Raw genomic sequence first — 15,612 nt, 5'->3', positions numbered from 1 at the left:
CTACAGTGATCATCTCACTTGAGCCTATGACAGCCTTGGGGGGGGTTACCACAAGTGTCATACCCATTTTACAGATGAGGAAATTGAGCTTCAGAGAGGGTGTCTTGCCCATGGCTACCCAGTAAGGGCTGAAAGCAAGATTCGAACCTGACTCCCTTGACTCAAGTCCAGCATGCTTTCTGTTACACTGCACTGCCTGGGCTTCAAAGTAGAGCTAAATAATAAAGGCTTTGTTTTTGTTTTCTTATCGAGTAAGATCTGACCAGGAAGAGATGTTCAGTGGGGAGAATTCAGTCTCCTGCACATATGGAAGTGACAAGTGGCTACTTGCTAGCTGGACACAAGCTGCATGAAGAACATGCTGATATAGGACTGGGAAGGCTAGGAAGTAACTCTACAAGGAGAAAGGAAGCTTTCCCAGCTGAGTGGAGAGAGGTTGTTGGTCCTTCATCCAGAAGATGATGCCATGACATGCACATGATGCAAAGTCACCAGCCTCGTTTTCTCTCTGGCTCCAGTGGTGAGATATAGATAAGACCACTGGAGATGGCTCCAGATGCAATGGGAGACCTTGGCCTTTTTAAAGCTAAGGTCTTTGTCAGGTCTCACAGTTTCACTGAGGCTATGCCCATTCAGTGATTAAGGCCAGGTAGGAAATGAGGCCAAGAATGTCCTCCCTTACCTAGTCAAAAAAAAAAAAAACTCAGGGAAGACTGTCAGGGTTGACTAAAACCGAAACAAACTATTACTATTTACACTCACTCTGAGCCAACAAAATCCAAATAATGATCCAGTGAGGCTTGGACTGAGACCTATTATTGGCCAGAGTGATTTGGGTTTAAGAAAGAAATCTAGCTGGTAAACCCCAAGGTATCTTGTTAGGTTTCAGTGCTCAGAATTTAAATTCCTTTGTGGAGAGTACCCATAGGTAAAGGTTTGATTACCTATGTGCACAGAAGAAGAGGAGGGAAGGAAGGAGTGCTTAAAAGGCAGATCCTGCAAGCCCTGTGAGATCAGTTGGGGTTTCTCCTTTAAGTAAACAAAGGAAAAAAAACATTTAAATTAAGCAAAAATATAGCTTAGAGGGTAAAGTTTTAGTTAATTCAGGGCACATAGGTGATTCAGTGAATAGAGCACCAGCCCTGGACTCAGGAAGACCAGAGTTCAATCAAATCCAGCCTCAGACACTTGACACCTAGTAGCTGTGTGACCTTGGACAAGTCACTTAACCCTGATTGCCCTGCCAAAGGAAAAGATTTATACCAACACATTTCAGTTTCTTTAAATCTTGCTCTCGGTGGTGATAGGATTTTTGGTTTGGGTCCTGTACCAGGGAACTTCCAATGCAGAAAGTGCCCCTGCATCAATTCAAACCAGCACCTCATTTATAAACATTGTTTTAGGTGCTGGGGGGCTGAGGGGGTTCAGTGGCTTGCCCAACATCCTATAGCTGCAAATAGCAGAGAAAGGTCTTCTTGACCTCAAGGCCAACACATTTCTCTTCTACATTTTCTTTATGCTAAGTTTTCTCTTAATGATATGAGCTCTTAGACATAAAAATTCTGCATTATATTCAGTAATATAATTCAGCTATATTTTAGTGTTTTTACTAATTTTTGTTTGGAAATGATGCTTCCTACTTTACCATAGGCCCTTACGAGGTAGATTAGCTCTTAGAGGTCAAGTCCAACCCCTCAGTCACTACCAGCAAATATCTAAGTAGACTGAAATAGATGGGGATTTTAAAAAAAATCTCCCAAATAGCAGTGAGTTGCCATGTGAGAGAAGAGAAGTACCATGATATTCAGAAAAAATCATGACCTGGGACATTCAATGAATATTTGTCCCGATGGTGCATCAACCTTTTACCAAGCAAGTAAGCAAGGCTAGTCTAAGAAACAAGTTGATCCAGCAGCCAAAACTTTTTAAAAGGATGAAAACTAGAGAAAAACTATTTTAGCCTCACCTGCATTCTATCTAACCCAGTTTTAAAAATCTGTAGACTTTTTGCTAAAATCTATTAGGAAAAAAAAACTACCCAGTTCATTGAAGTCATTTCAGAAACCCCACTTGATCATCAAGGGATGGGTCTGCCTTGCCTAAGATGCTTAGTGATGAAAGCATTTGGCCAAGGATTTCCCTGCCAAGGAGGCAATAAGACACAAATGACACAAATTTCAGCAGTAGGTCCCTCTCTCCACCACTTGGGATGTGTGCCAAAGGACTAAAAGAATTCACTTGAGTTGGGCAAAACTGATCATTTTCTAAACCAGTCTTTCTAAATATCCCAGTCAAGTGAAGAAAAGAGAAAAAGAATGGATGGAGGTTTATGGAATCAACTTTATTATTTACAAGTTCTTTACATCTGTTAAATCAGACCCCAGATCCTACAAAGTAGTCACACAGAAACCAATGTACATCTGATATGTAAATTAGAAAATAATCACTTTCTAAAAGAATTTTTAAAACTACCTTCCATATAAAATCTTTTTTAAAAAATTCTTGAAGTTTGGAAAAGCTATTATTAGCTAAGATCATGGCATAACATTTCCCTTTAAAAAAAAAGTATGTGTAGAGTTAAGGTGGAGTACTTTATGATTTAACAAAATATTTCTAAAGAATAGATATTTCCCCCAAGAATACTTTGTTACCTGACAGGGGAACTAAAAATAAAATTGCTACATTCTGTCCAACATTGGGTTTCTTCATTTGCCAAAATCTAAAATATTTAAAACTTTTTAAAAGGGGGAAGAAGGGAGAGGTTCCAGAGGGGATTAGAATGCTGTGGATTAGCATGCTATCGACAACAGCAATATTCCTGTATTCACTGGAACACTGGGCTAAGTTAACGCTCTGTGGAAATTAACTCCAGAATAAAAACAAAAATATTGGTGATGTCCAGGTAGAGATTCAGGGCAGCAAAGACATATTCCTCAGGACTCAAGGCATACTGATAGCTCCTTCCCAGCATAAGCTGTATGTCCAACACTAGGTACTTGAAGAAAAGGGGAAAAAAATCATCCAATTGTTTTTGCCTTTTAACTGTGACACTTTTATCCAAACAGTACAGTTTTTGTACTGTTTCCTGAGGGTGAGAAGTCACATTTTCAAAGAACTAAATGGCACAATGGATAGAGTACTAGACTTGGAGTTAGGAAGACCTGAGTTCAAATCCTGGCATAGGCACATACTTCACCACCACTCAGCCTCAGTTTCATGTGTAAAATGGGGATGATAATAGCACCTATTTCACAGAGCTGTCAGGATCAAAAACCTAAAAATGCAAACCCATAGAAATGCTATTTTTAAAACAAAAAAAAAAAATTGCAGAAAGTGAGTTTGTGGTAACAGCTTGTGTCCTGTATCATTCTGAAGTATTATTTTTCCCTTGGGATGAATTTGTAACAAATGTCTTCCAGAAACAAGAAATGCCAACTCAGGAATCCTTCCTTATTTCCACATTTTTCTACACTAAAGCAGCATGTGCTCATTCAAAGTCATAGAATTAAAAACTTAGAAGACCCAGTGTATGGGAGCTAGAATAAATTTCAATTCTGAGACATTTCAAAGTCTACTGTTAATGATATTTCATTAGAATACCCTGCTTGCCAAATCACAGTTTCAAGAAATAAAACGAAAATCATGATTCTTCAGTGTTTACATTTGTAATACAAAGCAGTACTTCTCACTGGCCTGGTGTTCCCAAACAAGGGCCTTGTGGCTGGTCCTGACGTCCTTCAGGTTCCCAGAACCAGGAGAGGGGGTGGGGGGTATGGATTTAAAAGAACTCGAATGAGCCCATTAGCTTAGTTACGTAGTTCTACTCTGAACCCTCAAACACCAGCTACAAACCATGGACAGGACATAGATCATCAGATACACCAGCCTTCCTCCACGCTGTCCAGAATGCTGTAGCTGCTTGGGAGCACACTTTACAGAAACAGGGACTAAGGCTGCTGGCAGAAGTTACTTCCTTTTTTCTAGCACATGCTTGCGAGGTATTTAAAAACCTAGAAAAGCTCAACTATTTGAAGAGAGCTCCAAGACTCCTGACTCCAATTCCCAAATAGCTGGGTGGTGCCCTGGGGTAGAGTGCTGGGCCTGGAGGCAATAAGACTCATCTTCCAGAGTTCAAGTACGCTGCCTGAACCCGTTGGGACCCTGGACAAGTCCCTTTACCCTGCTTGCCTCAGTTTCCTCAACGGTAAAATGGGGTTAATAATAGCACCCACCTCAAAGGGTTATTGTAAGACTCAAATGAGATAATATTTATAAAATGCTTAGAACAATGTCTGACACGTAGTAGGTTGTTTCCTTCATTCCTAGCAAAAGGGAAGTGAGAGTCCTACCATCGGCACTGCTCTTGACTGGAATATGCTCCATCTCCCTCTCCAACCTAGTTCAAGCGCCCCCTCCTCCATGCAGCCTTCCTTGCTTGCACTCCAGATGAAGGTGATTTCTTCCACAGATTTTCTGTAGGATTTTACATCTCTCCTTTACCCAGTCTCATTCTGCCTTGCATTGTACTCATTTGTGTTTGTTGTATCAGTCAACAAATACTAAGTTCTTACTAAGTGGCAGGGGTCTAATTAAATAAGAAAAATTTAGTAGAGATACATTTTAAGTTCTCACTCAAGTTAAAATTACCAACTTCATAAGAGATGATAGGGCTAAACAACAGAAAAATCTGGAGGTGTTTGGGGACCACCAAGTCAATACAAGGTGGGATGTGCCAGCCAAATAGGTTAATACAATCCTGGAGTTATTCAGCACAAAGGGCACAATCGTCTCACTACCACACACTGCCCTGGCCCCACCACAGATAGCTGTTGTCAGCTATGATGTCCCATTTCAGGAAGATCACACTTATGCTAATGTACATCCTGATGAGGCTGATCAGGACAGGGGGAGGACTAGAAACCACGACCTAGGAGTGGCTGAAAGAGCTGGAGAAGTTTAGTCTTGAGAAAACATCTCAGAAACCTGACAGCTGTCTTCACATATCTCCAAACAGAAGAGCTGGGTTTTTTAGCCCTAGGGGACAAAAGTAGGAGCCATGAGGGCTCTTGATCCAGGCTCAATAGAAGGAAAAACTTCCTAACAACTGGAGCTCTCCAAAAGTACAAGGGACTACCCTAGGAGATGGAGAATGACCCCTTGTCAGCATCGTGGCAGGGAGTGACCTCAGGGGCCCTTTCCCTCTCAGAGATTCTGTGATTCTTCGAAGAGGTTTATTTACAAAAGTCCCCCAAAGACCTCATTATAAAGTGGCCTTTCTCTTCTCCAAGGGAATCACAGAGCCTGTGTTCTTTAAAACACATCCTAGTCAGACCCCAGAGAGATAGGACTATCAGCGTTAGTAATAAACTGCAGTTATGTAGTTATTCAGAAAATGAAATCTTGATTAAGTGTGAACATAAATAGGTCAGGATTATTCCAAACCTCTAAAACTCAACTTTCCCATAATCATCCAATTTCAACAGCTTTTCCTCATGGGGGAAATTAACTCTCTTGGACAGAAAACCAGACTTGGGATGATCCAATGAACAAGACCGCAATGGAACCTTCCACTCTTACCCAATTATCAAGTGGTACAAAGCTTAGAAAGGGAGCAGAGTGCCTCCAGAAGAGGACATGGTCCTAGGTAAAAAGTCCCTTGTTTGCCTACACTTCGAAATGGTCCCCTCCATGACAAGCTTTTCCAGTCCACTGATTTCTGGGAGAGTTTTCTCACCCAGAGTGCGCAAGGGACCTGCCTGTGAGTCTATGGGAGTCTCCCACAGAGACCACACGTGGCAGCAGCTTCAAATTCCATCTGCCAGCTTTCCACCAGACTGAAGTCTCAACATCTGGGGCAGGCTGCTTCTAACAAAACCCCAGAAGAACTTCTGACTTCATTACTTCCTGAGAGGAGGCTCTCACACAGCCCAAACAAAACATCATTATAAAACACCTTTTGCCAAAGACTAGTATTGTGAATACCTTTTCAATGTCACATTCACCCCATGGGTAGAGATTTCTCTTAAAACTCGCCCCATGCTAAAAGGCCAGCTCAAGCAGACATTTGCCATAGAAGCCTTTTACGGCTAATTATGATGGAAAAGACGTTTTAAAGGCCTTTGGGACAGTACTGAGCAAGCAGGGACATTTGGAATTTACTTTTAAAATTACTTATTGTCTGTTATTCTATCCTGACAAGCACCAACGAACAAGAAGGTGGACAAAGCACAACAAAAAGTAGACCCTGCCTGTCTGTTGCAGCCTGCGTTAAACAGGGGCGTTTCAGGAGCAGAGCAGGCGATTCCTGGCCTGGGAGGCTTGAGAGGACTTCTCAGCCACTGGCACCTGATCAGGAAAGAGACCAGAGAGGCCAAGGAACTTGCAGGGCGGCCGAGTCAGGATCTGAACCCAGGTCTTCTGACAACAAATTCGACTCCTTCCATCATTCCATCCTGCTTCTGACTAGTTTGTCCATTGAGGAAGACAGGGTGGGGGGCTGCCCATGTTAATCCAGCTGATGTCCCTTGAAGTTCCTGGGGACCCAGCAGCCCACACCCCTTCAACACTCACTGGACCAAAGCATCTTCGTTAAGAAGTAATTATTGTGCACTGAAACTGATCTAGAGATCACAGCTAAAGGCAGTATCAGGACAGCATGGCTGTTACAAAATGGGCACAAATCTTTCACATGCAGTGTTAATGACTTCCTTACCATCAGGTGGATATGGGCTTTTGTGTTATTTTCTCAGTACCGAGGGAAAGAGTTGGCTGTTCTACCCACCCTCTCTTGTCCTGTACCCCTCATGAGCAAACAGGGTCAGTAGCAAGATAGGCTGGAGATAGGGCTGCAGTACTAGCCCAGAATAGCCATTTTTCTCTAGGTATCACATTCTAAACAACTGAGTCACCCACCTCCTAAATACTTGATATACTGAAAGAATTGGCAGAACTTAGCTTCCTTAACCTCTCTGGGCTTCAGTTACCTTATTGAGGGAAGGAGGGAGAAAGGCAAGAAGGAAAGAGAGACACAGAGAGAGAGAGGTAGAGAGGGAGGGGAAAGAGAGGAAAGGAAGAAGAAAAGGGGGAAAGAAAAGTGGGGGAAGAACAAGAGGTAGATGGATGAACCAGATCATGGCTCTCCAAGAAGTAGAATGGGGCCAGCTGCTGTCCCTGTGAGCTGGTCCAGTCTCCTCCTTTCCCATTCTAAAGCAGGTGGGGAAGCCTCTAAGGCAGCCCCTCCAATTTCCTCCCTCCCTGTTCTAGGTCCATGCTGCCTTGCTGCTCCCCCCACCCTCGCCAGTCCTTATAAGTGGCACTAGAAGGTTTATTTCCCATCACTTTGTGTGTGGGGTTGGGGAGGGGGTGGCCAATGAAGAGAAGAGATCAGCAGTTGAGAGCAGCTGGAGCTGGGCCCACCATTTGCAATCTCAAGGGACCATTGTTGGACAATTGCAATAGCAATTACCGCCCCCCTGCCAGCATTTCCCCACTCTAACCTGCCCACCACTCAGCCAACAAAATGATTTTTCTAGCGCTTCTCTAGCCATATCACCTCCTCTCTCAGCCTCAGTTTCCCCACATGTAAATCGGAAATGATGGTGCTGGTATTTCCAAACTCACAAAGTCCTTGTGAGGAAAGCACTCTTCATACATTCTGGGGGCTATGTAATTATGAGTTATTCCTTGTTATTTCTATCTGTATGTATCTATGCCTGTTTAAAAACACACAAATTAGTCCCTCCCCCTGTAACTGGTTTAAGGTGTTACAGTGGTTAGAGAGCAGGGCCTGGAGTCAGGAAGACCCAAGTTCAAATTCAGCCTCAGATGCTCCCTAGCTGTGTGACCCTGGGCAAGTCACTTAACTTCTCTTTGCTTCAGCTTCCTCATCTGTACCTGCCTCCTAGGGTGGCTGTGAATGAGATAATATTGCTCAGTGCCTAGCACACAGTAAGTGTTTAATAAATGCTTGTTCCTTCCCTTCTGCCCTGCCCTTGGATCTAGGAAGACCCTTGTGTTTTCCTGGTTACAGGGCATTAACCCAAAGGGCTGTCTAGACTAGGCCCCACAAACGTGCACCCAAGCCACATGGGAACACACCAGTGAATCTCAGCCTTCCCCAGGGGCCTCTCTGGCTGAGCTTAAGTAATCCATGCCATCGAAATCACTTACTTCCTTTCCTAAAAACTTGAGAAAAGGAAAGAAAGATGGACTTACCACGGAAAAAAACAGCGTTCCAAGGGCAGCAAATATCAAACGGAGCCACTGTAAAGCAGAAAGAGAAAGTTGGTGGCTTCTGACATAGGTAAAACCAACCAACCAACCAGCATCCGTGGGCAGCAGTGTTAAGGGAGCAATGCTGGAGAAGACGGCCATCATCCCTGTTCTTCCTGAGCATCACTCTTACTTTTGGGAAGGAGACAACCCTGAGCTCAGGGACCCTAGAAATAACTGGAGACAAGTCCAATGTTCCCTTTAAACCTCGTATTCTGGAATGGTCAGGCCTGCACCCCCTTCTCTCCACTCCTACCGAAGCCATTCTCATTCTCCCCTGGACAGTGGCAGCAGCCTCCTAATTGTTCTTCCTGTCCCCCGTTTCTCCCCTCTTTATTCCATCCTCCATGCAGCTGATATTCCCGGTCAGGTCACCCTACCCCACCCCCCAGCCCCCCAGCTTCTGAAGTTTCCCTGGCTCCCCATTGCCTTCAGGACACACTCTTCTTCTTAGCTTGAAAAACTCCTCCTAAGGTGACTCAGGCCTCTTTCCAGGAAAGGGAAGCAAGGTTCCCACTCACGTGGGAAATCTATACCTCATCCCCGAGCTTCTTCACATGTTTTGTATGACTGACCCCTCTGGTGAACCCCAAGGACCCCTCAGAATAATATTTAAAATCCATAAACAAAATACAATAGGATTGCAGAAGAACCTTGATATAATTGAAATTCAGCCATCAAATTAAAACAAACAAGTTCATGCACCCTGAGGTTTAAGCACCTCTGCTATTCCATCTCCCATCTCCCATCTCTATACCTTTGCACAGACTCTCCCCTACACCTGGTCAACTCTGCCTCTTGGAAGCCCTGGCTCCCTTCAAGCAGCACCTCCTTCAAAAGACTTTCTGGTCGATTGTCCCAGCTGCCCCTGCAGCCACCTCCATCACTTTGCATTAACTTTTTAACATCCTGTATTTCCTTTTCCCAGGACATTCTATATCCCTCAGGTAGAAGATCATCTCCTTGAGGGCAGGGACCATATCTGCATCCCAGTTGCCAGCACAGTGCCTGCACACAGGAGGCACTTAAGAAATGTTGGATTGATGGAGATTAGGTCAGTCAGGTACAGTCTTAAGCAGAATCTGAGATTCCTAGAAGCAAACGGCAGTAGTGCTCAGGTGAAATGCAGAGGGGCAGGGCATGGTCAGCCTGTCAAATAGCATTCATCAAATGCCTACTGTGTTGCCAGGCATTGTGCCAAGAGCTGGGGAGACAAAGAAAGGCAAAGAGAGCCCCTCAAGGAGCTCCCAGTCTAATGGGAGGACAAGATGCAAACAACTGTGTTTCAGCAGGATACAGACAGAATGAACAGGAGAGAATCAACGGAAAGAAAGCCGGGGGGGGGGTATTGGGGGGGAAGGGAGGAGTAGCAGGGGGCCAGGGAAGGCTTCCTATAGAAGGATAAAGTCAATGAAGTTGGAAGGCAGAGAAGAGGAGGAAGAACATTCCAGGGACAGCCAGAGAAAACTCTTACGAGTCAAGAAGCGGGGGTCTTCTTGGAGGAACAGGGAAGGGCTGGTGCCACAGGATTTCAGAGGTGAAAGTTTTCAAGGTGTAAGGAGACTGGAAGACTTCAGGGCACAAATCGCTTTGAAAGCTAAAAAGGAGATTTCATATTTGACCCTGGAGGCAATCAGGAGCCACTGGCATTTCCTGAACAGTTGTTCCCAGTTTCTTTTGTCCTCAGAGTTCCAGCCACCTGGTAAGTACCCATGGCAGAATAAGATGCTGCAGTCTCCAGCCTCACCTTTAAGGCTTTGCTTCCTGGAGTCCCCCTTGGGGTTCTGAGCAGGAGAACTGATCCTAGTGGTCACCAATGCCATTGTCACATCCCTCATCTCCTCTTTCCTCTGAGAGGGGACTCATTCAAAATCCTCCTGCAATCAAAAACTTCTCCTCTTGGTCTCCAACTCCTGTTAACATTCCCTCTTTTCCAGCTGAGAAGAAACATGGTTCCCAAGGTCTTTAGTGACCAGTGCTCCCTCACAAGGCACCAGTCCAAGGCTCATCAGTAGGACAGTTACACTTCTCTGCTGGGTTTGGGATTGCAAAGTCAGCTGTGACAAGCCCAGATCTGTCCTTAGACCACAAAGCATCTTCTTCGAAAACGGACAACAACCATACAAGAGAGGCCAACACAAACCCAGATCTAAATTACAGGCACATTTCATGGTTTACACAAATGTCCACAAAACAAAAGCCAGTAAGGATGGGAATCACCACAAAACAAAGTAGGGTTACCAGAGAGTTACCAAACGGACTTGATACCAACAGAAAGCAAAAAGCACAACATAAAAATTCTTAGGGAAATGTTTGTTCCCAAGGAGTCTCTAGGACTGAAGCACTAGGCAAAGAAAGCATTTCTGTGACAGTCTTCTCCCATCATCTGAACCGGTAACTGGGGTACAGAGTATGCATAGGGTCTTTACTCTTGATATCCATTTTTGATCTACTGTTTGCATCACAGTCTTGGTATGACTTGGTATCTCTTTTGGTTAGATTCCACTGATCTGAGCATCTTCCTGTCTCAACCTGCCCACTCAGGAGACCAACTACTAACAATCTGTGATTGCAATAAATTATCTTTTCTAGATCTCTGCCTGTCTCGGAGACTACCCTGTAAACAAGAAAGGTGCCCATTTTCTACAACTCAGGACAGGGTAGCCTTCCATGGTTCTGATTAGTTCATCTCATGAACACTAGGGCTTCTCAGTAGGATTTTCTCGCCTTGTGAAAGGTCCTCAACCATAATGTGAGCGTCAATCATGTTCACTGCTGTTTATTTCTTTCACTATTCTTTCTAGATGAAAGTACAGCAAATGTGTAAGCTTCCTTCAACTTCTCCCTCAACTGAGAGACGTTCTAGTCATAAATAGACAGCTTTCAGTCCTCAGAGACTCCAAAAGCACAAGAAAACAGGTAAGCCTGGATTGTGGCCAAACAAGAGCAGACAGAGTATAAAACTTTTGGCATAGCTCTTAGCGGCATTGTTCTGGTTATGGATTTGTTCTGATCTTGGTGTCCCTGACACATTCATCAGAGTTCAGCAGATACATTCAAGTTTCAGGTCTCCTTGAGAATGGGAAAGTATTCCATATTAAATAATGCCGGCCCAGCTAACAACCTTCTCAGCATTGTACTTGCAAAGTCTCTACCTTGGTTGAGTTAGATCCTGGTAGTAGGTCCACAAACTAAGAAATATTTTTCTCACAATACCTGAGCAGCCATGGACTGAGTATATGTGCCTGTACCTAGTTGAAGGAGCCCATCACCATACCACTTGGGTTCTTGCTAATGCTTTCCAAAGATTGGAAGTCAGTGTAGATGAGTCCCAAAGAGTTTGCTTGCACTTATATTGTTCACTGGGAGTACACCAGGCATGTCTAACCCTTGTTAAGTGACATCTGCAGCCACTGAGGGCTTATAAAAATCTGTTTCTTACTAATCCCAGGTCCTTTCTTGACCCATGTGTCCAAAATCATGCTGTAGAGCTTTCATGGCCATAGAGTCACATGTGTTGGGTAGCACCAGCTACTTCTGGTACCATGTGTGGAATCAGCAGCAGAGAAGTACAACAAGTGCTACAGCTCCAACTTCTGCCACTGTTCTCAATGACAGACTGCCTTTAGGAAGCTGGCAGCTGAGTCCTTTAGCATCCCTGCCTTGCTTCTTAGTCTGTATCACTATATCAATCAGCCAAGCATCCATGGACCACTAAGACAAGGAAGACCAGTGAGATTTGCATATTCTGCTGGCACATAGTCCCCAACTTTCAGCTGTACTAACATTTACTTGAAATGCAGTTTTGTGGGGCCGAGTATCACTTTCTCCAGAGCATTTTGTGCTTTTCTGGACAGTGTATCTTCATCCATGTTAGTCCTTCCTGGTCAGCAGTGAATGCTGAACTCAAAGTTAGCCAACATTGCCACCCATCCCTGGCAAACAGCATCCAACTTGGAACTGGTCAAAGTATAATTTGATGAATTGTTGCAGTTCATACTTGGAACTGTAAGAACACAGTCTTTTGGATAGTCTTTAAAAGTCCCAGGGAGAGCATCCTTCAAAGCCAGAAATTTCAGATCGTGGATGGAATACTGGGTCTCATCTGTCACTTAAAGTTTTGATGGCCAATGCCACTTGGTGCAGGGCCACTCTCAAGCCTCCTAAGCTGTCATTAAAATGCAGAATAAAAGGCTGTGTCAACCCTCAGGTGAAGTCTGACCTAGTGGGCACCTCTCGTTTTTCATGCTCAGGTGACGTTTCACTCTATGACTCAGGGTGAGAACATTTCAACCCCCTCTATATGGTATTCATGATCTGTCTTCCACTGGCCTAGTGTATCTGGCATCTCATCATTACCTGAAGTCAGACTGCCATCAAACTTTGAGGAGAGAGATTTCTCAGACATCTAGACATGAATAAAAGCAATATCTTTGACAAAATTCATATTGATCATCTCTCACATATGAGTTATCTGTTACAACTGGCAACGGTCTTTCTTTAACCTCTTGAACAGGGAATGACTAAGAGAAAGAGAAAGAACCCCTGTAATTGTTGTAGGACAATCTATTTCCTTATAGAGATGGACAATAAGGGCATCCTTGAACTCCTGGAGGATAACCTCCTCTTGCCATATAACCTGGAAAATTTCAGTCAGCTTTTGTATGAGCAATGGTCCCCCTACCTTGTAAATCTCAGCTGGACTAGAGTCAGCACCACATGCTTTGCCACATGAAAGGAGCCTAATGACCTTCAAAACCTCTTCTTCAGTTGGAAGTTCACCTAAGGAGGGACTGACTTCAACCTGAGGTAAATGGTCAATGGCCTCATCACTGACTGATGATGGTCTGTTGAGAACACGATGGAAGTGTTCAGCCCAGCTCTCTAGGATCATGTCCTTATCACTAATCAATGTGGCTCTGTCAGCACTGAGTAGTTGAGATGCACCATAAGTCACTGAGCCATAAATAGCCTTCAGGGCATCATAAAAGCACTTTGGATGGCTACTATCAGCATAAAACTGGATCAATCCTCTGCTGCTTGTGCTAATTTTGGCCTAACAGTTAACAACAAGAAAACACAGGTGCTCCATCAGCTACCAACATACCGTCCATACACGGAACTATTGGTTACAGCAAGTTTTGAATGCTGTGGATAAGTTCACTTACGTTGGTAATGTACTTTCCAGGAATGTACACATTGACAATGTGGTTGACACACGCATTGCCAGAGCTAGCTCAGTATTTGGGAGACTCCGAAGAAAAGTTTGGGAGAGAAGAGATATCAGACTGACTACCAAACTAAAGGTCTACAGAGCTGTTGTGCTGACTTCATTGTTGTATGCCTGTGAAATATGGACAGTCACCCAGCACCATGGCAGGAAACTGAATTGCTTCCATAAGGTATGAGACATTTACTCAAACTAAATTGCCAAGCATTCAAACTATGCTTCAGAGAGCACAACTCCAAAGGGCTGGTCATGTTGTTCAGATACAAAATGTACGCTTGCCAAAAAGACTATTTTATGGAGAACTCACACAGGGCAAGTGTTCTGACATGGTGGTCAGAAGAAGCAATACAAGGACTCTCTCAAGGTCTCTCATAAGAACTTTGGAATTGATTGTGCGACATGGGAGATACTAGCACAGGACCACTCAGCATGGCGTGCCCACATCAGAAAGGGCTCTGTGCTCTATGAGCAAAGCAGAATTAAGACAGCACAAAGTAAACATAGGATGCGCAAATTTGGAATATCCACCCAAATATTCACAAGGACTATCTGTGCCCAACCTGTGGTAGAGCATTCTGAGCTCATATTGGTCTGAACAGCCACAGTCGGACACACTGAAACTTCACTTTATCATGGTGATGTCATTTTGTCCTCTTCAAGAATGAAAAACAACAACCAATGAAATAGGTAAAAACTCAACTATATTTTTCAAGCTTGATCCTCAGTGCTGCACTAAGCTGCCCTCCTTGCTCATCAGAGTCACCATTTTATTAAAGACACTCCCCCCCATACACACACCTCACATGGAGGATGGGGCATCACAAACTTGTGTCCAATAACTGTTCTCTATCTGAATTTTTTTCTAGTAACATGTGGTGGTCACATGACTCTGATCATATGCTAAGCATATGTCCCAATCCTCTTCCTAGAGGGACAGTCCCACTGTCCCCTAATTCTCTGACCTTCATAACACTATCATTCTAATAAACTGAACCTATTCCAAGTGTCCAAAACCCTTATTTACATCTACACTTACCAGGTGATAACATTTTATTGGTAATACTATTGAAAGATCATAGTGTTACTCCATAATGCCAAATATTCAATCAATTACCAAAGGACGATACGTTAGTTGACTAAAGAATTGTCAAATATAAATATCTATGTGTATGTATGTATGTGTGTGTGTGTGCATGCGCACATGCATGTGCATCCGATGGAATCCTAATATAAAGCTGCCTCCATCCCCAACATTCTAACTTCCTTATGTGCCCCACTGCACAGTGGGCACATCCTGATTTAACCACACAATGTGACTTTAAGCACACCTCAGGCCCCCAGACTCAATATAGCCGCTGCCCCTAGCTAACCACTGCCCTCAGATTCAATTCACATATTTGAACAGGTATGTTCTTGTTCACAACCACAATCACATCATCCATTTAGCCCAAGACAGGACCCCAATACCTAACTATCCATCTTGACCAGACAGGACTATCAGAGGGCAACATAAGCAGAATGTTTGACCACATAGCCACAGAAGGGACCCCTCCCCTACTACCCAATCCCTTGACAAACCCCTCCTGCCTTTTTAATATTCATAATTTCTGTTAGGTAATCGCATCTTTACCCTACACAAATCCACCTTGCTTTCTCTGAAGTTGCTGGTTTCCTCTTAGAACTTAGCTCACTTCATGAGAGGCGTCAATCTCAATAAATGCCTGTACTTGGATTAGAGGTGGTCTGACTCTGAATTCTTTGAGATGATCCTACCACAATACATCCTGAAACCTTAACAGATCTTCTGACCTCCAGTCTTGCATCTCCAACTGGATGTCCTGTGGTCCTCTTAAACTAACATGTCCAAAACTGACCAACCTGTCTTTCCCCTCCAAACTCTCTCGTATTCCCAAGTTCCATATTACTGTGGAGGGTACCGCCATTCCCTGTCACCCAGATGACACACAACTTAACTGTCACCCTCGCTGCCTCACTTTCTCTCATCACCCCCATTTTAACATATTGTAAAGTCTTGTGGATTCTACTTTCCCATGTGTCCTGAAAATGCCCCTTTCTCTCCTCTGACTCTGCTACCAGCCTGGTGAGGTCTC

General features: G+C 43.9%; 1 protein-coding gene across 3 annotated transcripts in view; it reads right to left on the bottom strand.

The window, feature by feature from the left end:
- Nucleotides 1-2,320: 2,320 nt before the first annotated feature.
- The window catches only part of LOC140532715 (protein lifeguard 1-like), a 51,310-nt gene continuing 38,018 nt past the window's right edge, over nucleotides 2,321-15,612 (bottom strand). For 2 of the 3 annotated variants that reach the window (XM_072651511.1, XM_072651510.1), the window contains 2 exons: nucleotides 8,215-8,262; nucleotides 2,321-2,995 (listed from right to left, as the gene is read on the bottom strand). In XM_072651511.1, coding sequence (XP_072507612.1) covers nucleotides 2,846-2,995; nucleotides 8,215-8,262 — 198 coding nt within the window. In that variant the 3' untranslated portion in view covers nucleotides 2,321-2,845. Of the gene's footprint in view, nucleotides 5,035-8,214; nucleotides 8,263-15,612 lie in introns of all 3 variants that reach the window. The other variant, XM_072651512.1, reaches the window with a different exon arrangement.

Source organism: Notamacropus eugenii, chromosome 3 (assembly GCF_028372415.1).
Source record: "Notamacropus eugenii isolate mMacEug1 chromosome 3, mMacEug1.pri_v2, whole genome shotgun sequence".
NCBI lineage: Eukaryota > Metazoa > Chordata > Mammalia > Diprotodontia > Macropodidae > Notamacropus > Notamacropus eugenii.
Note: the sequence above shows the minus strand (reverse complement) of the source record. Positions and strands in the feature narration are given on the sequence as shown.